The sequence below is a fragment of the Dama dama genome, chromosome 15 (assembly GCF_033118175.1).
Source record: "Dama dama isolate Ldn47 chromosome 15, ASM3311817v1, whole genome shotgun sequence".
Taxonomy (NCBI): domain Eukaryota; kingdom Metazoa; phylum Chordata; class Mammalia; order Artiodactyla; family Cervidae; genus Dama; species Dama dama.
In genome coordinates, this window is record NC_083695.1 from 64,290,566 (window position 1) to 64,314,003 (window position 23,438).

A 23,438-nucleotide genomic window follows, 5' to 3' on the forward strand; every position below is an offset into this window, starting at 1 on the left:
AGGCTTGGATTACCGTGATATTGAGTGGTTTGCCTTGGAGACGAACAGAGATCATTCTGTCATTTTTGAGATTGCATCCAAGTACTGCATTTTGGACTCTTTTGTTGACTGTGATGGCCTCTCCATTTCTTCTAAGGGATTCCTGCCCACAGTAGTAGATATAATGGTCATCTGAGTTAAATTCACCTATTCCGGTCCATTTTAGTTTGCTGCTTCATAGAATGTCCACATTCACTCTTGCCATCTCCTGTTTGACCACTTCCAATTTGCCTGATTCATGGACCTAACATTCCAGGTTCCTATGCAGTATTGCTCTTTACAGCATTGGACCTTGCTTCTATCACCAGTCACATCCATAACTCAGTATAGACAATGTTAATTGATTTATCTTTAAGCTCATGGATTCTTTCTTCTGCCTGCTCATATCTGTTGCTGAGCCCCTCTAGTGAATTTTTCATGTCAGTTATTTTACTTTTCAACTCTATGTAGTTATAGAATTAACTTGTAGAAAGTCTGTATCTGTATACATCTCTTGTTGGAACTTATATTAACCTTGAGCTCACAAAAAGGGGAAGGGAATGGCAACCAACTCCAGTTTTCTTGCCTGGAGAATTCCATGGACAGACCACGAGGTTGCAAAGAGTCAGACACAGCTGAGAAACTAACGCACACACACACACACAAAGGAACCATTACATCCCCCTTATCTGTACTTATGAATATCATACATTATTATTTTATTTTCTACATATTAAAATTTTAACCAGGACATAATTGTCAAGCACTGACAGTAGACACCCTAGTTACATTAGTGCACCAGGACTATTGTGGTGGCCTAAATTTTTAGCAGCTTTGTTTTATCCAAGAATATAATTTTCTTATTTCGGAAGTAAAGTGTTATTTTCTTACATGACTGAAAATACTTTACGCCTTTTTTTTTTTTTAATAGAGACATTTATTTGGAGAATATTGCTAGCATATTCTCAGCCTCACCAGATATTAACAGTTCATCAGTTCAGGCAATAGGACAAGTCCTTGTGAGCTTCTTATAAGGAAACCCACAGCTTCCTCATCTGTTTTACTACTGGATGATTCATAATCCAAAATATGAACCTTGGAGGCTTTTTCCTTAAAAGCGGAAGTAGGGAAAATATCTGAAGCAATGATGTTGACTTCCTTTTAAAAATGTTTTTTAATTTATGAAACTTTAACTGCATATTTCAGTCTTGTGGAATCTTTTGTGTTATTCTGACTGTCAATAAGAACCAGGGGGTTGTGTTGATGATTCTTGATGATTTCAGCAACACTTCCAAAGTACTAGAACAAGAAAACACAGATGAATTATACATTGGAAGTTATATTAACCTTGAGCTCCACTACTCCCGTATTCTCCCACTCTTTCAAGTTAGTCAAAGTTACTATTCCCAGCTGACATTTTATCCAAAGAAGTCTAAATTAACAGAGGCCACAACCTTTGAGGTGTCAGACCCTGGCCATTCAACAAGATTAAAAACACAACTGACATCCTCAATTAGTATAACTACCTAGAGAAATTACTTTGTTATGTTTTAATATTTTGTTTTTTATTTAGCATCAAGTATAAAACTGTCATACATTGAATTTCTGTCTATCTTTATAAAACATAGACTGTCGTGTTGCATGTCTTAGATACAAGGATTGATGTAATAAATTAATCTTAGAATTTAGTGTCAAGAGAGTTATTTCCCAGAGAGAGTTATGTTTGTTTTTGTGTTCTTTTTTTTTTAACAAGTAAGAAAAACTTTATAAACCCTCATATATCCATTTTTGCTTTAGCTCCTAATAAATTTAGAGCTCAATTAGTGTCTAATTAATAATGGAATTTCATGCTAGGCTCTTACTATACATACTTATTTTTCTGTATATTAATTTCTATCAACTATTGGTTTTAATTTAAGGCTATCGCAGTATTTTTCTGAAAAGTAGTCAATGTTTTAAATGAAGGATATAATAAATGTAACACAGACCATGAAATGATATGCATCAATTATACAAAAGTGCTACAAGCTCACAATTATCAAATAAAGTCTTTTAGGGTCATTTTTTAAAAAGTGATAATTGTTTTGCAACACTGCTATATAATTTAGCAATAATCATCAATTGATTTTCTTTTAGCTTTTCATATAAAGATAAACATCTAGAATAAAAAATGTTTAAAAGCCTTCATTAATTATTTGGATAACTTCCAAATATTATATATTAAATAAATATTCAGAATACTAGTCAATTTTTCAAATGAAACACCAGTTGTTTTCTAGGTAACTGGCTTCTGAATACTTGGTCATGGAGGAGAGGTAAGAGACAGAGACTTTCAAGTACCTTTAGTCTTTATTTCTTACTTTCTCTTCAATCATTTCCCCCTTTGTACTTGCCAGTGAATTTTTTATGATACTCATAAAGACATTCATTCTGTTTGTTTGGCACACCATGTTGTTAAACTGAATACAGTTGGAGGTTAAATTGATGGACTAACAAACCAAGAAATGAAATAGCACAACCTCTTTGCAGTGAATTCCAAATGAGAAAGTGTGTTCTGAACCCAGGAAGTACAGGAGAGAGTTGCTGTGCTTACACAAATAAGCATCTCACTCTGTCCTTATTCTCTTCGGAATATTTTTGAGTACTACTTTGTTGCAGTTTGGGGATTGAACTATTTGAAGTAGGGGGTTGAGCTGAGTTGAAATATTTGAAGTAAGGAGTGGAGTTGAGGCCTTTTTGTGATATTTTTGTTATTTAAAATACTTTTAATATCCCATATTTAAGATATAGGCTTATACACATATTTCTGATTTAATTGAATAAAGAATTGAGAATAACTTAGTTGCAGTTTCCCCTTGTCTTAGTCGCTCAGTCGTGCCCGACTCTTTGTGACCCCATGGACTACAGCCCACCAGGCTCCTCTGTCCATGAGATTTTCCAGGCAAGGGTACTGGAGTGGGTCGCCATTTCCTTCTCCAGGGGATCTTCCCAACCCAGGGATTGAACCCGGGTCTCCTGCACTGCAGGCAGATTCTTTACCAACTGAGCTATAAGGGAAGCCCTTTTTTCTGTCTACATTAAACTCTGTGTATTTGAAATATTCACACATGGACCAAAAAACGTGTTTGATAACTCAAAATCCATGGTCAATAAAATAAAGCAAATATATCATATCAAAGCAATAAAATACTCAATATGTAGCCACATAATGCTGAAAAAAAGTTGCAAAAAGGTTAATCATGTAGTTACTTTTTCTACCCCAAAATACTCAAACACAAACAGAATTTTTAAGATATCCACAGGCTTCATATCATATAACCAAGGTTTTCATTTTTCAATTCAAATTTTCAGTATCTGTGACAAATAATCTTTTTATTATAGACAATTTAAGTAAATGTTCTAAAGGACTGTCATACTTCTAGATGCTAGTATAATAATATGTGTTTATTTTAATATCCATAGGCCAGATATCTGGGGATAGGGGTGACGCTCTGATGTATTCATTCTGGGATAGGGATGAAGATTCTTTAAGCCAAGAAGAATCATTGTTTACCAGAGTTTTCTAGCAGGACAAGGAAGTCCAAAGCCCCTCTAAGAGCTCAAAATTTATCTGAGAGTATTTCAGGACCACTAAAAAGGACAGCTCCTGCATCCACCTTTAAGCCTTTTACAGAAGTATTGGATTAGAAGAGAAATTACTGACCTCTTCACCAGTTTTCTTTCGGCCCAAAGCATACTGTTTTGTTGCTTCAATAAATCGCACAGGGATATTATATACTCTCTTATTAAAAAATACAACTAATGTATATGGCTGTTTGGAATCATGGCCAGAGCTCTTCCGAATAAGAAATGATCCATCCTGTTTATTAAAAGAATAATTAAGATTAGTGTTACTTGTATTTCCATAGGTTAAAAATCAGTTTATGAAAATATCTATATTATATTCAAAAGGTAATTATTTAGGTATATGGTTTTTGTTACTGATTAGAACATGTTTTATTTTCTAAGAAAATACTTCAGTAAAATATATACTTATAAAAAACTCTGAATGAGGTCAGTGCTAACTTTTTGAGGCACTGAAGAGACTATAGGATCTGGAAATGTGTGAAGGGACACATTAAGGTCAAATCTAAGGAGCACTCTTGAACTAGGAACCATGTTCACAAGTTACCTATGAATAATAAAACATATCAGACAAATTCCATTCAAAAGCACTATAAGAAGAAAGCAGACATTGGGAACCAAAACATTTCAGCTGATAGCAAGTGGAACTCTGCTTAGTGTTATGTGGCAGCCTGGATGGGAGGGGAGTTTGGGTGAGAACGGATACATGTATATGTATCCATGTATGTATATGTATGGCTGAGTCCCTTCACTGTTCACCTGTAACTATCACAACATTATTTGTTGATCAATTGTACCCCGATACAAAAGAAAAAGTTTTTATAAACTTTTATAAACTTTATACAAAATAAAAAGTTTTGTAACATGGCATTCCAAATTTAACTAAATATCTTTAAAAATATTATAGAATCATAAATTCAAAAATTATGAACAAAAAGTGGACCAAAAACAGCAAGGAAAAATACAATGAGTTGATTAAACTCAGGAAAGAAGTTGAAGAGAAAGCAAAACTATATCAGAAATGAAGAAGAAATTAATTATAAGGAGGGCATGGCAACCCACTCCAGTATTCTTGCCTGGAGAATCCCCATGGACAGAGGAATGGCAGTCCATGGGGCTGCAGAGAGTCGGACAAGCACACATCATCAGGGTGACAACTGTACCAATATAGGCTGCGGACAGAATACGAGATTTAAAGCAGTCAGACCTTGTTTGATCTGTATAATGCCTCTTCGGCCGACTTGCGATCACAGGCACCAGCATACCACGGTTTACAGTGAACATCAGCTTCCTGTGAATGAGAAGGCATTGTTAAGCATGAGATGGCACTTCAGTGACACTGTAGTTTCTGGGCACTAGAAACAAAGTTTGCATCACCAGAAAGACCTAACTACATTTGGGCCAGTAATCTGAAAATGAGTTTTATGCTTCTTTTGCTCAGCTGCAAGGATTACATAATTTTCCCATTTGACCTTAGGGGCTGGACTTAATACTTGAACAAAAGAACTAAGTCCTGCCAGATTCCTGAACCATTTATTCCTTTCTCCTAAATAAGTTAGCATCTCCCTTTCTATTATGATCTTATTGTTGTGCTTTATGGACTGTTCTGTAATTCACAAAGCATGTTTATAAATATTATCTTATTTGATTCTTATTACCACTTTGAAGGCAAGATAAATACCTGCCATCATCCTTATTTTAAGTTTGAGAAAGCTTAGAGACTTGCCCTTTCTCTTTTTTTAAAACTGCTATTTTATGTGTTTTAATATCATATGCCTCCACAGATCTATTCTGAGAAAATTACATAGTTTAAATAGAATCTATGTGAGAGGGAGAACAATAAAAACAGCACACTTCTTTGCTAGTTTTGAAGAAGCACCAATGGTTATTTATGGCATCCAGAATACAAATTAGAATAAATGGAGCAAGGTCTTAACAATTGGGGGAAAAAATGTATTCTGTACCCATCAGCAAATGACAACTCACAAGCCAACTTAAAATAGAATCTGTTCTCAAGTTTCACTTCCAAATCTCTCTTATAAGAAGGCATGCCCTTTCCTGCAGTTTATGAGTTCATTTCATACCTGTTCTGACAAACTGGAGTTAGATGAAAAGCTGGGTAGTGGGCCATCCACAGTTGGGCTTCCCCCTTCTGCAAATCCTGAAAGGGATTTGAAAAGTCAGTGGATCCTGTTATATCTCGATCAGTTACTGTGCCTGTACATCAACACTATGCTGGGTGCTGCAAGGAGCGCACACACTGAAAAAAGAAAAATCACACACACCAAAAAATCCTTAAGAATAGTGCTTCTCAAAGTGTGGCCTGAGGACCCTGGGGATCCCCAAGATTCTTTCAGGGGATTTGCAAGGTCTTTTCTAAATACATATCTCTGTGAAGCCCAATTTTCTTCAGATACTTCAACCAGTAAAACATACTGTAACAGGTTTAATGTAGATGCAGATTTGAGAATTTGGCTGTCTCTGTTACTGTAGGCATTTAAGAAATTTTAAAAGTGTAAAGCAACACCACTCTTCTCACTAAATCATTTTGTTTTTTTTTAAATATAATTTTTTCATAGAAATACGTTACTTATATTAACATGTGATGAGTTTAATATTTTTTAAATGGGTTAATAAAATTTTTAAATGTCTTTAAATTAACATATTAAATATTACTAGAAAGAAACACATAAACCATAGTTCTTTGGGTCTGCAATGCTTTTAAGAGTGTTAGAATGGTCCTGAGGTCAAAATGATTGAGAATTGCTGCCTTAAGTACAAACTCCATCTAAATGTGGAGACATGAAATGGAGAAAATATTTGGCTGTATTTATTCATTCAAAAGCTTTGGGAATATACAGTAGTCAACAAAACAACAAAATATCCCTCCTTCCTCGAGCTTAAACTTTAATGGAGTGAGATAGGCAATAAAGACATAAGTAAACATACATATAATATTACAGAGACATAAGTGCTATGAAGAATAGACAGGGGAACGGGTGGTGGATAGCTTTGGGCAAGTAGTGTGTTTATATAGACAAGTCAGGGAGAGCTCACTGAGGTGACACTTGGGTAAGATCTGCAGTTGGAGAGGGAGGAGGCATGTGTATATCTCAGGGAAGGATGTTCCAGGTATAGGAAACAGTGAATGCAAGGACCTGGCAAATTTGAGGAATAGAGAGGGAGCCACTGTGGCTGGAGTACAGTGAGAAAAGGGGAGAAGAATAAGAAATGAAGTCAGACAGGAGGTGGGGAAGGGGCAAAGTTTGTGGGACCCCTGGGACACTTAACATGACTTAAGCTTTAACGAACATGGCATGGGAAGCTTTTGGAGGGTTTTGAACAGAATAGTAAAATTGTCTGCCTGTCTTTTAATAAGGTCACTCTGGCTCCAGTGCTGAAAATAGAGAGAAGGTGGTAAGAACAAAGAGAGGAGACCAGTTGAGTGTTGCAAACCCAGACAGGAGATGACGGTGGCTTGCAGCACATAGTATCAGTGGGAGTAGCAACAGTGATTGGATTCTGGACTTATTTTGAAGGAACATTTGGAAAGAGTGTGAGGAAAGCAAGCGAGGAGTCATGGGTGACTCTAAGGTTTTGAGCAGAGCAACCAGAGTCATCCTTTCTTAGGAGGGGAAGTCTGCAGGAAAAACAGGATTAGATGAACCAAGTGCTTCAGATAAAAGTGTCCTGGATTTTCAAAGGTGAGAGCCACCATTGTTAACGGGAGGGAGCAGTGTGGCAGGCCCAGCAAGGTTAGGTATGAAGGAAGGCTGTCTTCTAACAGGTGGGGACAATATTCCCAGATGGGAGCCATATAAGAGGTGGTCACGTGCTTCTAAGGTACATAGTACAAGGTGGCTAAGGGTTTCCATGGTTTGGGCAGCTGAGGGAGTTCAAGGCTGATATTTTCTGATCCCTGGATATGTGCTAGTCCTGTTCTGTTTTCCAAGTCTCAGCTCATTTCCCCCTCACATCTGCCCTATGTAGGAGGAGCTTTCAGACCCTGTTTTATAGATCAGGTCTTCCCTGGCCACTGTAGCCCTCACTGCCTCCAATCCTGTCTGTGCCCAACCCCTGCCACTTTGCTTCATTTTTCTTTATGGTGCATTAGCATTTACCTGATACCATATGACTTATCTAGTTGTTTATTTTTCCTATCTCCTCCAGTAGAATAGAAGCTCCATTAGGGAGGGACTCATTTGTTTTGCTCACTGCTGTAGCCCCTATGTCTAGAATCAGTTCAGTTCAGTAGCTCAGTCATGTCCGACTCTTTGCAACCCCACGAACTACAGCACACCAGTCCTCCCTGTCCATCACCAACCCCCAGAATTTACTCAAACTCATGTCCATTGAGTCGGTGATGCCATCCAGCCATCTCATCCTCTGTAATCCCCTTCTGCTCTCGCCTTCAATCTTTCCCAGTATCAGGGTCTTTTCAAATGAGTCAGTTCTTCACATCAGGTGGCCAAAGAATTGGAGTTTCAGCTTCAGCATCAGTCCTTCCAATGAATATTCAGGACTTATTTCCTTTGGGATGGACTGGTCAGATCTCCTTGTAGTCCAAGGGACTCTCAAGAGTCTTCTCCAACACCACAGTTCAAAAGCATCAATTCTTCAGTGCTCAGCTTTCTTTATAGTCCAACTCTTACATCCATACATGACTACTGGAAAAACCATAGCCTTGACTAGATGGACCTTTGTTGGCAAAGTAATGTCTCTGCTTTTTAATATACTGTCTAGGTTGGTCATGACTTTTCTTCCAAGGAGCAAGTGTCTTTTAATTTCATGGCTGCAGTCACCATCTACAGTGATTGTGGAGCCCCCCAAAATAAAGTCTCTCACTGTTTCCATTGTTTCCCCATCTATTTGCCATGAAGTGATGGGACCAGATGACATGATCTTAGTTTTCTGAATGTTGAGTGTCTAGAATATTGCCTGGCATATGGCAGATGGTCAATAAGTATTTGTCAATTGAAAGAATGACTTGGGTTAAAAAATAGGAAAGGGTATAATAAAACTTTACATAGTGAAAAAAAAAATTCTATAACTACACCATTTCACTTTGCATTCAGAATTTTAGAAAAGTTATATTTTGTTTCATTTATTTAAGATGAATCAACCTCCAGTTAAAACCTAGTAAACAGATTTATGTTTATTTAAACACATGTAAATTTTGTGTACAATAATTATTCTCTTTATTTAAATGTATCAGATCTTGAATACTTTGGAATATTTTTCAAATTATTCACGTCAGGAAGGGTTTTGTTTTGTGTTTTCATTTTTTTCCCTACATTAAGTAGAAAGCAAATCGAGGTTTGGGTAATTGTGTTCTGTGAGCCTGACTTCATATATTTTTAGGGTATTGTATTATTTGCCTTGGGAAAATTATTCAGATATTTGCTAAATCTTCTTTTCAGGGTACCTTTTATAGATATATTTTATAATCATTAAGATTTAATTTAAATATCATTTATTGAAAACCTTCTATGTACCAGGCACAACATGTTGTTTTACTTAATCATCTTATTTTGAAAATAGTTATATTGTTGTTGTGAAAAAAATTAAATAAATAAATTATGATCAGTAAAATAATCAAAACTAAAAAAGAAAAAAGCAAGAATGATCCCAAATCTATTTACTTTTCAGAACATCTCTATGAAATAAGTATTCTTGGCCCAATTTTACAGATGAGGAAACAAGCTGGAGAGGATACTAAGATACTCCGCTGGAAGAGGCAGTATTTCCCTGGACCCCTGGGTGGAGACATGAAGAGCCAGCTCACACAATACTTGATGTTACTCTTCATGCCTTCATTGTACTTACTTGGCAGAGGTATAGGTTTTTGATGAACTGCCCTGAAAAGAAGAAATTCAGATTAATTAAAGGGCAATGCATAAGATGAATAAGTTTGACTTTTTGTTTGCACTGAAGATACTCAGAACAGGTGCATCACAAAGGATCAATAGGAAGAACCAATAAAACATATTTAAAGACATGAGAGGCACTACAACCTTCAAGAGAAGTAGGATTATTCCCTTTAGTTTCTTTAAAAGAAGTAGGCTTAGCTTGTGTCAGATTTGACTTCAGTCCAATCATTAACTGAAATATTAGTTAAGTCTCTGTGATTCTAAGCAGTACTTTTAAAGTTGTTGCCTACTTAACATTTTTAAAAAATTTAATTGCAAAGCAATGAACTACTAAATCTTTACTGATCACTCTAAGCCAGTGTTTCTGTGCAGTATGACAATGCAGATGTTAAACAAACTTATTTTTAAAGGAAAAGATTCTTACTTCGGGGCAGGAGGAGGAAACACCGGTGACTGCATATTTTCTTGTCTGTGACTAGATCCCCGGTGGCGTTCAGCAGGTATAGGTTTTTCTGCATTAAGAAAGGATCATGTTAGGATTAGAGCCAAATGTCTATCCCCATGCCCAAACCCAGTATCAACTGAGAAAAACTGAGTTTGGTCAAATGTCTTCCCATGAGCAAGTCTTTCACCAAGAAGCTCTGAAGCCATGAAGTTTGCTCAGAGTTGTACTTACTTCCTGTAGAGGCTCACCCTAAGGCTTCACTATCACTCCAAGCTCCCTGCTCAGCAGGCATGGAGGACTATAAGGCATGGAAGGATAGCAAGCCAAAAGCATCAAAGGAAAGGCAGAAGAAAGCAAGACAACAGGAAAAGAGTCTGGAGGAAAGATGTGGGAAATGCTGGAAAAGACCCAGTGGAGCAATGAAAGCAGACAGGTGAGTCGTAATGCACCTTCAGAAAATATCTACCATCCATCGTCAGAGACAGGTATGCCCATGTTAACTCAGGAAATGGTAGCTTTTAACATTGAGTACCTTCAAGTGTGGAATTAGATGGGTACAGAGCTTTCGTTTCTATGTAGTGTTTTAGGTCTTGAGATTATGAATGATTCTTCTGGTTTTTTTCCTCCCAGTATTTTTCAAATTCAAATTTTTTTAAAATGGGAAAGTTCTAATAGAAAGTATACATGGTTATGATAAAGGAAAGGAAGCATCTGAAGGTGTACTAAGAAGATAGATATTTGAACTCAGGAAACATTGTTTTGAAAACTTAGCACAAGAACTTGTTCAAACAAACAGATTTTTAAAAATTTTCATTACTTAACTTAGCCATTAATTCTGAGACATGTGAATGGTTCTAAATCAGTCTGCACACCTATGTAAGGTTGTGGTACAGTTTCTGGCAAGCCATATCTGTCTACAGACAGGCAGGTTTGGGGCATGTCAACTGTGGTCTACTGCACAGATATAGCTTGGCAAGCCCAGGTCCTGATCAGCTTTGCTACTCACTACTCGTGGCAAAGTAAAGACTGTTCTGTTTAAAAATTGAGTTTTATGTTTACAATTGCCTTATAAATAATGAAAGAAATTTAGAAATATATTTGTATACAAATTTTTAATCAAAATAACTTTTAGAGGACATGTTCTTCCATCAAAGTAATATAGATTTACCTTCGCAAACACTTGAGGCATTCTGTTGAGAGGCAACTGGAGTCTATTAATAAAAAAAAGGGTAAGGATCTTCAATACAGTGGTATGTGGAAATAAAAGTCAAAACAATATTATTAAAATAAATACTGGGGAGAAATTTCTTTGACGCATGGCTTTTCTTTCAATGACAAGAACAACCATTAAAAACACACAGTCCCCAGCTCAACCTTTGCATTAAGTGATGATGGACCGGAAGTGTGTCATGGAAGGAGTGGTGTCACTTTGGTGACAGTCTGTCAGCAGGGCTGGTAGAAGGCATGGACCCCAGCAGCTGCTGGGCAGTAGCGCCTGTGCAGTGGAAATCTGGCATCTGGCTTAGGTCTCAGAACCCCACCATCTTGGTGTTTGTGGTTGTAACTGTCAGGCTACAGTGTAGATACTAGGTCAAGATGGGCTTCCTTAAATAGTGGGTTGGCTCAGGTTCCCCACGTTCTGGCCAGAATATGAGTGTAGTCAGGGCTGTGTGCCTGATGTACAGTTGTCGGTCATTAGCTCCCAGACCAGGGGGTGGGGAAGCAGACCCAGGGCCTCCCAAGTGGAAGGCAGAGGTCACAGGAGGCAGGGAGCCTGGCCTCTGCAGCCACTTACTCAGTGAAGCCACAGGCTTCCTGGAAGATGGGACCCTCCCATCTTCCCTGCCTAACCAAGGATTCCAAGATTCTCTTGGACTGTCCAGGCAGCAACAAGCTTGCTGTGTCCTCTTAGCTGAAAGCACTGTCAACTTTAAATAAATGGATAAGAATGAACAATGCAGGAAATATGAAGCACATTTAAACACAGAATTAACTTACTGTCTTCGGTGGCATAGCTGTTTTCTTCCTGGGGGATAAAAAGAGATTGACTTTGTTAAAACACAGCAGAGATAAAGAGGAGCTGATGACTTATCATTTTACTCTCAAATATAAACTAGAATAATGAAAGTGATACAAGTGTGTAAGAAGACGATCCATGAAGGGCAGAGAGGGGCAGAAACAGGATTCAGTCATGATCTTCTGAACCTCAGATAGCGTCCGCTGACAGATGGCCATGGGGTTAATGGGGATATACAGGAGAGCCAGTTGCCAGGGAGTCAAGATAACTGAGCTCTTGTTCCAGTTCTACAACTAATTACTCTGTGACCTCAGGCCTCTCTCTTGGCTGTGAGGGCCAGTCTGAACTTTAGTTTCCTCATCTGTAATGTAAGGACCACAAACAGTATTTTCAAAGGTACTTGCAGATCCCTCCCTTCCCCCGACAGCACCCCAGGGCTGCTGTCGGGGGAAGGAGGGTGAAGACGTGAGGGTGGCCCAGCAGATGTGTTTGCAGCCAGCGCCTCCCCATGCAGTGTCCCTCCAGCTTCTGGTGACTCCTCTCTACTGGACGTCTGCCTAGAATTTCACTCCAAATAGATAAACCCAAGACAAATGACATGTTTGAAAACCACTGTGACCTCTGGTCCTGAGGGTTCTTACATGAGCTAACATACCAGTTTGTCTTAGTTCAGTAGAGATTGGACTCTAATGTTGCACGATGTGCTTGGTTGCTTAGTCGTTTCCGAGTCTTTGTGACCCCATGGACTGTAGCTTGCCAGGCTCATCTGTCCGTGGGGATTCTCCAGGCAAGAATACTGGAGTAGGTTCCCATGCCCTCCTCCAGGGGATTGTCCCAATCCAGGGATCAAACCCAGGTCTGCATTACAGGTAGATTCTTTACCATCTGAGCCACCAGGGAAGCTAAGGCTTTATAATTGTCTTTTGCGTTTATTCTAAATACTGGCTTTCTCTCTATCTCTCACTTTGTTTCGGCTGAGAGCTGGAAGATTGGGGGAAAGATACTAACAATTCCCAAGTGCCTCTAAGACACCTGTTATTGGGTTAGACTATTCACATGTTATTTAAACCTCACACTGTCCTTTTTAAATGGGTATTTTTTTTATATTTTAGAGATTAGGAGACTAAGTAACTTGTCTGAAGTCATAAAACTGAGCCAAGAGAGGTGTGCAGAGTTTTGCTTAATAAACCCCTGAAATTAAAAGCTCCTTTGCTTTAACTCAAAGGCAGAACTAAGACTGTAACCATGCAGGCCAGCCTTGGACAGATTTAAGTGTACTTTTAAAATAGCCTGTTGAGCCAATATGACATTATTGGGTCTCTGTTTGTAGTATTAACACATTACAATACTCACCCAACAGTTTACAAAGTTCTCCTAAGTTCAATGAGAAAGAATGACCCTCTGATCTCCATTTTGAAAGGAACCTTAGCAGTGTTGCTTTGACTGAACATCCAGTGCATGCTGCTCTGTGTACACATTTGTTTACAGATCACTACTACTTGGAAGAGTTAGCCAAGGAATAGAAAGTAGGAATGAAACCTGCTTGTGGGTCTTAAAATTATTCAAGCTCTGGAGCTTCTGTTTTGTGGAGCACAAGTCAGTGAGCTCAAAATTTAACTGACAGCTCATGGGAGGAAAGACTACTAGTTTTTGATGTCAGCAGGGGCACCCGAAGTCCAACTTGAAGCATGCCTTGGATATGGAGACGAGTAGGGCAGGAGGGTCTCATTTCCACACTCCAGGAACACAGATATTGTAATGTTAGGTGTGCCTGCATCTGAGCCTGGGCACGTGTGCTCCTCTGGATGGAAATAGCAGAAAGACACCTGCCCCCCTTTGGCCCCCAGATACTCAGGCAGGACTCCTTTGTGGGTTCCAGGCAGGCTGCTCACAGCAGTGATAGAGACCAGTCACTTAAATCACAGAAAGTTACTTCTCTGCAACAGGAACTTACCCGGCCCTGGGCAGTGGGGATGGCGCAGCAGGTAAAGAAGTTGACTTGGAGTCCCAGGCTCCACTCTTTCGACCTGCACAGATATATCCACAGGTCAGTCTCTGGTCCTGATGGCACAGTGAGCTGGCCTTGCTGGCAGGCTCCAAAAGACATGCTCATTTTTTGTTACTTTCAATTAAGCATATATAAGTAGTTACATTGAAGTTTGGGGGGGAGGGGGGACTATCATAGGCAAAGGTAATGAAATACTTTTTTAAATGCCAATTTATAAGCTCAGAACTGGGGTGTTAATTAGGAACTCCCATCCTAACATTGCTAAATGACCTCTCCTTGTCCCTGTGGGACAAGTTGAGAACCTCTGATTCTGTGGGCTCAGTGAGAGCTCACAAGGGTTCATATGGGAGGGGGTTCACACTTGCATCTATAATCACTGCACATATGTGCACACCAGAGATGCCCAGAGCCAGAGGGGCACAGAGCCACCACTCCTGATCACACCTAGAGATACCAATCATTCCTAACTGTGCACACTTACATAGTACACACACCTCACCTCACATTTGGAGGACACTTATTCATCCATCTCTGCATTCTCAGGGCCTTCACCCATTGCACAAATAGACACATTGAGAGAAGCAGCAAGCTGTAACCGAAATCTCGTCTTCTGAAGCCACAAAAGGGACCCAGAAGGCCTTGTCCACTGTGCCCACTTCCCCTCTCCCTACCTGACCATCATTACAAGAGTGGAAGGTGAGAGACTGGCAGAGATTCACTCCCTGGACAGGGTGCAGGCCTGGAAGGAGAGAGGCCAGAGCTAAGCCAGCACCCCTCAGTATCTCCTGGCTGCCTCCTCTCAGGCTGATATTCCTCTGCCTGGACATTACTGCTCAGGGACATGAAGGCCCTCTATTGAATTAAGTTGAACTGAATAAATATTTTAATTAAGGACCTACGACATTTACAAGTTCACAGTTCCTAATGGACTTAAAGGGGATACGCTATAAATGTAGGTTGGACTTGCCCTCAGTATGTATTATTTGAGTTTGCAAGATAAAGCACACATAAGTAAATGGTGAGGGGATAATCAATTACTAAGAATTATTGAGAACCTGGTATGTGTAAAGCACTTGGAGGTACTATGTTAGTTGCTGTGGAAGAGCCAAAGAAGTAAATGTAGGCCTCTGCCTTCTCAGAATTTACAAGGGAAGACAAAGGCACCCCATGCCTCCTCGTCAGACAGGACCACCTATTCCAAACACAAAAAAGGGGGAAAGGCCTTGAAAAGTATTAAATGCAGACATCATAAAGTTCATTCTCATGTACTTCACTAGAAAGTCCTTCAGGCTCTCACTCAGAGCCCATTGACTCTTTTTCTACACACAGTCCTTACAAAAGGGCTAATTTCCATAAGCTCTCACCAGCAGCATCTGCAAAAGGAGAGGCCCCTCCCATGTAACTCTTACTTGGGTGTAACCCAACCCTGACGTGATTTTTTAAAACACTTTGAAAAAGAAGTTACACTTGAAATTTTTAACATTTCTTGTGGCAATAAACTGCAATATCAACTGAATATGCAGTAGTATGAGTCTTGTGTTTGAGTAGTATGAGTCCTAATGAAACTGTGTTTCATTAGCTAGGGCATCAAGTTGATATTGCTCTTCAAATTCTCAATATTTAAGATTGACATTGTGAGTGGGAGGTGCTTTCTTTGTGAAATACCCTTGTCTTGGCTACCTAAATTTCAAGGGACTTTTACACATTCATAAGTTCAAAAGTCACAGCTCTGCTGTTTTTTCCTTATTGAATATGCTATAAATGAAGGTGTTTGCAGTTAAGGTGAGATTTGCCTACATCCAAGGGGGAAAAGAAAAAATTGACATTGTGAAAATACCCTTGGCTACTCATAGATGTTGATGAAAGGTTTTGGCGAAGAGATTAAAAAACAAAAACAAAAAAAAACCTTGCCTGAAAAATAAAGAAGTAGAAGGAAATCTAAGTCAGAATTTCCTCCCAGCGGTCCCCTCTCTTTTTAAAAGCCAAGGAGTCACTTGGCCTGGGCGTGTTATTGTTGTCCTATCTACTGTCTGGCTTCTCTACTAAGCTTCCCTTTCTTTCATACCTGCAAACAGCCAGACAACGCCTTCCTTTCCCCTTCCCTCCTCATAAATAACTCCTGTGATCAAAGGAGAGGGAGGGGCAGGTTGGCTGTCCTCGGTGCCAGTGGAGTCCAGTATGAGCACTGGCCTTGCATCAGGAAGACATGGCTCCAGTTATTTCTCTGCCACCAAACTGGCTATGTGACCTCTTACAAGTCACCACTCCTCAGCTTACCCCTCTGCCACTAGCTACTTTATCTAACACAGAGTTGTTGTGCTTGGGTAATAGGGTAACAATCCCCATGGCCCAGCAGGTAAAGAATCCACCTGCAATGCAGGAGATGCCGGAGACTAGGGTTTGATCCCTGAGTTGGGAAGATCCCCTGGAGGAGGGCATGGCAATTCACTCCAGTATTCTTGCCTGGAGAATCCCATGGACAGAGGAGCCTGGTGGACTACAGTCCATGGGGTCGCAAAAAGTTGGACATGACTGAAGCAATTTAGCACACACACGCATGAACATGTAGAGAATTAACCAGATTCTCAGCTGGTGCTGTACATGCATGCTCAGTTGGTTCAGTCATGTCCGACTCTTTGCAACCCCATGGACTGTAGCCCTTTGTCCCATGGACAGAAGAGCCTGGTGGGCTACAGTCCATGGGGTTGCAAAGAGTCGGACATGACTTAGCAGCTGGGCAATCACTAAGCAAAGTAAAATTATTGCTGGAAAGGGATTGAAAGTATTTGATGGTCAAAAACATTGAGTAAAGTGAAAGGAGTGAGATGGAAAAGACTACACATTATATGACTCCATCTGTATGAATGTTCATAAAAGATAACTCTATAGCAACAGATGGAGAAAGCAATGGCACCCCCCACTCCAGTACTCTTGCCTGGAAAATCCCATGGACAGAGGAGCCTGGTAGGCTGCAATCCATGGGGTCGCTAAGAGTCGGGCACGATTGAGTGACTTCACTTTCACTTTTCACTTTCATGCATTGGAGAAGGAAATGGCAACCCACTCCAGTTATTCTTGCCTGGAGAATCCCAGGGACAGAGGAGCCTGGTGGGCTGCTGTCTATGGGGTCGCTAAGTGACTTAGCAGCAGCAGCAGCAGCATAGCAACAGAAAGCAGATCAGAATACCCAGGGCTGAGCATGGGAACATCATTGACCAAAAATGGGCACCAAGGCTCTTTTTTTTTTTCCTAAGGCTCTTTTGGAGTTGGGTGAACATGGTAAATTTCTAAAATGGATTGTAGTGTTGGTTACAAAACTCTGTAATTGTAATGATTTACCAAAACCATTGTAAAATGAATGAGTTTTATGACTTATGCTAGTTATAACTCATAAAGGATCTCAGTAAATATGATTATTGCTATTTTCATCTTATTCTCTTGTTATCAACCACTAGATGCTGGGCACTGGGCCAGGTACTTCACATGCGTCACTTCTGAGCCTCTCATAAGATCCAAGGGAGTGAACAGGGGCTCAGAGAGGTTAAGGGGAAGGTCCATTGCTGAAAACTAAGGTTATTCATGTTGAAAGCCCAGGCAGGCAGTATCCTCTCCAGTCAAAATCTCATAATGTTCTCCTGGGGGCATGACTGGGCTGTCAGACTCACTTGCTGCTTCTCCCTGTTGTGGGGAAAGATTAGTGAAATAGAGGGGTGCTTTTGTGGATGCCCATGGGAGGATGCAGAATGACTCCTCCAAGGCCAGTGACACTTCCTGTCACTCTGGCTGAAGTCAGACCCCTGGGCATGCCTGGGGAGGGACAACATCATACCCTCCTTACTGCCAGGATCCCCACTTCCTGGTAAAGCTGAATTCTTGGTTAGAAAACTCCAAGGCAGAAACGGGGGATGCAGTAGAGGGAGATGTGTCCAAAAGCATACTAACCAAAGAGAAAAATCAGCTCTGTTTAAATCACAGTGAGCAAAAAGTTATGCTAATTTAAAATTATTTATTTATTTATTTAGCTTCGCTAGGTCTTGGTTGTGGCATGTAAGATCTTCAGTTGTGGCATGCGAATTCTTTAGTTGTGATCTAGTTTAGTTTAGTTTAGTTTAATCTTTAGTTTAGATCTAGTTCCCTGACCAGGGATCAAACCTAGGCCCCCTGCACTAGGAGGTCAGAGTCTTAGCCACTGGATCGCCAGGGAAGTCCCTATGTTAATGTTTGATTTAACAACACAGGCTTTGCATAAGCTGCTGGTTACTAAGTTTTCTTAACTGGGAGAACAATTTACCCTTAGTTTTTCCTTCAACCACATTTATTTTATACTGTTCATACTGTTCATGGGATTCTCAAGGGAAGAATGCTGAAGTGGTTTGCCATTCCCTTCTCCAGTGGACCACATTTTGTCAGAACTCTCCACTATGACCCATCCGTCTTGAGTGACCCTACATGGCATCACTCATAGTTTCATTGAATTAGACAAGAGTGAACATTGACATTTTAGGAATCAGTGAACTAAAATGGACTGGAATAGGCAAATTTAATTCAGATGACCATTATATCTACTACTGTGTGCAACAATGCCTTAGAAAATGGAGTAGCCTTCATAGTCAAAGGGGTACCCTGGTGGCTCAGAGGTTAAAGCATCTGCCTGCAATGCGGGAGACCAGGGTTCGATCCCTGGGTCAGGAAGATACCCTGGAGAAGGAAATGGCAACCCACTCCAGTATTCTTGCCTGGAGAATCCCATTGAGGGAGGAGCCTGGTAGGCTACAGTCCAAGGGGTCGCAAAGAGTTGGACACTTTCACTTTCATAGTCAACAAAAGAGTCGGAAATGCAGTACTTGAGTGCAATCTCAAAAGCAACAGAATGCTGTTTGTTTTCAAGGCAGGCCATTCAATATCACAGTAATCCAAGTCTATGCCCCAACCAGTAATGTTGAAGAAGCTGAAGCTGAATGGTTCTATGAAGACCTACAAGATCTTCTAGAACTAACACCCAAAAATGATGTCTTTTTCATCATAGAGGATTGGAATGCAAAAGTAGGAAGTCAAGAGATACCTGGAGTAACAGGCAAATTTGGCCTTGGAGTACAGAATGAAGCAGGCTAATAGAGTTTTGCCAAGAGAATGCACTGGTCATAGCAAACACCCTCTTGCAACAACACAAGAGAAGACTCTACACATGGACATCACCAGATGGTCAATACCAAAATCAGATTGATTATATTCTTTGTAGCCAAAGATGGAGAAGCTCTATACAGTCAGCAAAAACAAGACCGGGAGCTGACTGTGGCTCAGCTCATGAACTCCTTATTGCAAAATTCAGACTTAAATTGAAGAAAGTAGGAAGAAAAACCACTAGACCATTCAGATATGACATAAATAAAATCCCTAAAGATTATACAGTGGAAGTGACAAATAGATTCAATGGATAAGATCTGATAGACAGAGTGCCTGAAGAACTATGGACAGAGTTTCATGACATTGGACAGGAGGCAGTGATCAAGACCATCCCCAAGAAAAAGAAATGCAAAAAGGCACAGTGGTTGTCTGAGGAGGCCTTACAAATAGCTAAGAAAAGAAGAAAAGCTATAGGCAAAGGAGAAAAGGAAAGATATACCCATTTGAGTGCAGAGTTCCAAAGAATAGCAAAGAGAGATAATAAAGCCTTCCTCAGTGATTGATGTAAAGAAATGGAGGAAAACAATAGAATGGAAAGACTAGAGATCTCTTCAAGAAAAGTAGAGAAACCAAGGGAATATTTCATGCAAAGATGGGTACAATAAAGGACAGAAATGGTATAGACCTAACAGAAGCAGAAAATATTAAGAAGAGGTGAAAAAAATACACAGAAGAGCTATACAAAAAAGATCGTCATGACCCAGATAACCATCATGGTGTAATCACTCACCTAGAGCCAGACATCCTGGAATGCAAAGACAAGTGGGCCTTAGGAAGCATCACTACAAACAAAGGTAGTGGAGGTGATGGAATTCCAGTTGAGTTATTTCAAATCCTAAAAGATGATGCTGTAAAAGTGTGGCACTCAATATGCCACCAAATTTGGAAAACTCAGCAGTGGCCATGGGACTGGAAAAGGTCAGTTTTCATTCTAATCCCAAATAATGTTCAAACTACTGCACAACTGCATTAATCTCACACGCTAGCAAAGTAATGCTCAAAATTCTCCAAGCCAGGCTTCAACGTATGTGAACCGTGAACTTCCAGATGTTCAAGCTGGATTTAGAAATGCCAAAGGAATCAGAGATCAAATTGCCAACATCCATTGGATCATCGAAAAAGCAAGAGAGTTTCAGAAAAACATCTATTTCTGCTGTATTGAGAATGCCAAAGACTTTGACTGTGCGGATCACAACAAACTGGAAAATTCTGAAAGAGATGGGAATACCAGACCACCTGACCTGCCTCTTGAGAAATCTGTATGTAGGTCAAGAAGCAACAGTTAGAACCCTACATGGAACAACAGACTGGTTCCAAATTGGGAAAGGAGTATGTCAAGGCTGTATATTGTCACCCTGCTTATTTAACTTATATGCAGAATACATCATGCGAAATGCTGGGCTGGATGAAGCACAAGCGGGAATCAAGATAACAGGCAGAAATATCAGTAACCTCAGATATGCAGATGACACCACCCTTATGACAGAAAGCGAAGAAGAGCTAAAGAGCCTCTTGATGAAAGTGAAAGAAGAGAGTGAAAAAGCTGGTTTAAAACTCAACATTCAAAAAACTAAGGTCGTGGCATCTTGTCCCATCACTTCATGGCAATGGAGAATGCCATGGCATGGGGAAACAATGGAAACAGTGAGAGACTTTATTTTTCTGGGCTCCAAAATCACTGCAGATGGTGATTGCAGCCATGAAATTAAAAAACAATTGCTCTTTGGAAGAAAAGTTATGAACCTAGACAGCATATTAAAAAGCAGAGACATTATTTTGCCAACAAAGGTCTGTCTAGGCAAAGCTATGGTTTTTCCAGTAGTCAAGTATGGATGTGAGAGTTGGACTATAAAGAAAGCTGAGAGCCAAACAATTGATGTTTTTGAACTGTGGTGTTGGAGAAGACTCTTGAGAGTCCCTTGGATTACAAGGAGATCCAACCAGTCCATCCTAAAGGAAATCAGTCCTGAATATTCATTGGAAGGACTGTTGCTGAAGCTGAAACTCCAATACTTTGGCCACCTGATGTGAAGAACTGACTCTTTGGAAAAGACCCTGATGGTGGGAAAGATTGAAGGCAGGAGAAGGGGATGACAGAGGATGAGGTGGTTGGATGGCATCACTGACTCGATAGACACGGGTTTAAGCGAGCTCTGGGAGTTGGTGATGGACAGGAAAGCCTGGAGTGGTGCAGTCCATGGGGTCGAAAAGAGTCAGACATGGCTGAGCAACTGAACTGAACCAAACTGAACATGCATTTTATGAACCATCCTTTATTCTGTTTTACATACGATGTTGCTAAATTTCCCTATTCTTAATAATCCAGTGTTGACATTGTAAGCCTTTGGGATTTAATCTCTTTTAGCTGTTACAGACACCCTATATATGTCGTTAGTAGAACTTACACACTAGCTGAAGCATCGAGAGTCTCATGCACTGCTTGAATTCTTACAAAATACATAAAGACATTGTATTTAATAACTTCAGAACAATTTGGGCTACAGGTAAAATTCAACTTGCACACTAGCAAGGAATTGTAAATTCTAAAACTCTGCTCACTTCCCCCCCCCCCCCCATTTAGGAAATAAGAATATTTTAAAATGCAGTTTTCTTAGAGGATGCTCAGAAATACACGCCTTGAGTACCATCTTCTGACAAAAGCTACAAAATCAACCAGAGCTTGCACCACCTTCTAAATGTACATTTAGAGATAAATCACAATGGGTGACAGTCTTTCAGTTTGTTTAGACCGGTGGTTCTGAATGGGGAGTGATTTTGTCTCCCTCCTCCAGGCAGTGACTGGAGACATCTTTGCCAATCACTGTTGGGGGAGGGGGTACACTGGCATCTAGTGGGCAGGGGCTAGAGATGCTGCTGAACATCCCTCAGTGCACAGGACGGCCCCCACAAGAATCACCTAGCCCCAAGCACCAGCTGTGCTGAGGCTGGAAAAATGTGATTTACAGTAGAACTTTATATGGAAAGAAAGGAACACTTCCCTGAAATGTGCACAGGCTGCTCTACCAGACTGGTCTTGAATTAAGGCAGGTTGAACAAGTGATTCTGGGCAATAATAATAAGAGTAAATCACAAAAGAGCTTGTATTTTATGTATGATTCATATCTTTTCACTCATTTAATGCTCACAATATCCTGAGGCATAGGTGCCATTTTCTCCTTCATTTTTTCAGTAGGGGAAACAGACAGGGGGATTACTTAGCTTGCTTGAAGGCTAGTACCTAGTGAATGTCAGAGCCAAGGCTTAGACCATCTGGCTTTGGAGTCTGGGCTAAGTCCCACTTCCACTTCTTCCACTCCTGGGCTAAGTCCCACTTCTGTGCTTCCTAGGATGGAACACCGAGCGAGAGAGCCTGCCTTTGCGCCTAATCCAGTGTGTGATCTTGGTCAGCACTTTACTAGCCATCAAAGAGCCAAGAGCAACATTAACCAGAAGTAAGTGTCAGGCTTCCCTGATAGCTCAGTTGCTGAAGAATCCGCCTGCAATGCAGGAGACCCCAGTTCAATTCCTGGGTCAGAAAGATCCACTGGAGAAGGGATAGGCTACCCACTCCAGTATTCTGCAATGCGGGAGACTTGGGTTCCATCCCCGGGTTGGGAAGATCCCCTGGATAAGGGAAAGGTTACCCACTTAGCATTCTGGCCTAGAGAATTCCATGGACTGTATAGTCCCGGACACAACTGAGTGACTTTCACTTTCAAGTGTCATGATGGGGTACTTTGATAGGAACACCTGAAACCTTAGCACTGTCATGATGCCTATAGGGCAATTTCTGAAGCCTTTAAAGGACAGTGGTTCAATTATTCAAAGACATAGGCCAGGAGTCTGATTATTCATTTTATAAGAATCATCTCTGAAAACTATACTGTTTGCATACTCAGAAACTCCCTCTAACTGTTCAGGTTTGTTCCTTAAGTTAGCTCACTTCCTTCCTCCTCCTGAACTTTCTTCTGTCTGTATCCAACAGTCATTTAACCAGGAAATTATTTTCTTGTTCAAGTTTGGTTTCTGCATCTGATGCCTCTAGTGATAAAATTTAACTATACTAGATTAATGTAAAACTAATGAATAGTGAATCCAGTAGGCTAATGACTTCATAATGGGACCATATAATTCCTTAAAGACAGTCAGAGTTGTGGGGCTCAATTGCTCTCAATCAACTGACCCACCTACCATTTCAGCACCTGCTCTGAGCCAGGACCTGTCTGGGCCCTAGAAACACAAGTATGAGCAAGACATGGAGCTGAGAGTCTT

General features: G+C 40.3%; 1 protein-coding gene across 2 annotated transcripts in view; it reads right to left on the bottom strand.

The window, feature by feature from the left end:
- Positions 1-703: 703 nt before the first annotated feature.
- The window catches only part of BLNK (B cell linker), a 79,070-nt gene continuing 56,335 nt past the window's right edge, over positions 704-23,438 (bottom strand). For both annotated transcript variants that reach the window (XM_061162267.1, XM_061162268.1), the window contains 9 exons: positions 13,929-14,001; positions 11,956-11,983; positions 11,126-11,168; positions 9,937-10,024; positions 9,469-9,500; positions 5,727-5,803; positions 4,850-4,933; positions 3,722-3,877; positions 704-1,317 (listed from right to left, as the gene is read on the bottom strand). In XM_061162267.1, the coding sequence (XP_061018250.1) occupies positions 1,198-1,317; positions 3,722-3,877; positions 4,850-4,933; positions 5,727-5,803; positions 9,469-9,500; positions 9,937-10,024; positions 11,126-11,168; positions 11,956-11,983; positions 13,929-14,001 (701 nt within the window). In that variant the 3' untranslated portion in view covers positions 704-1,197. The remainder of the gene's footprint in view (positions 1,318-3,721; positions 3,878-4,849; positions 4,934-5,726; positions 5,804-9,468; positions 9,501-9,936; positions 10,025-11,125; positions 11,169-11,955; positions 11,984-13,928; positions 14,002-23,438) is intronic.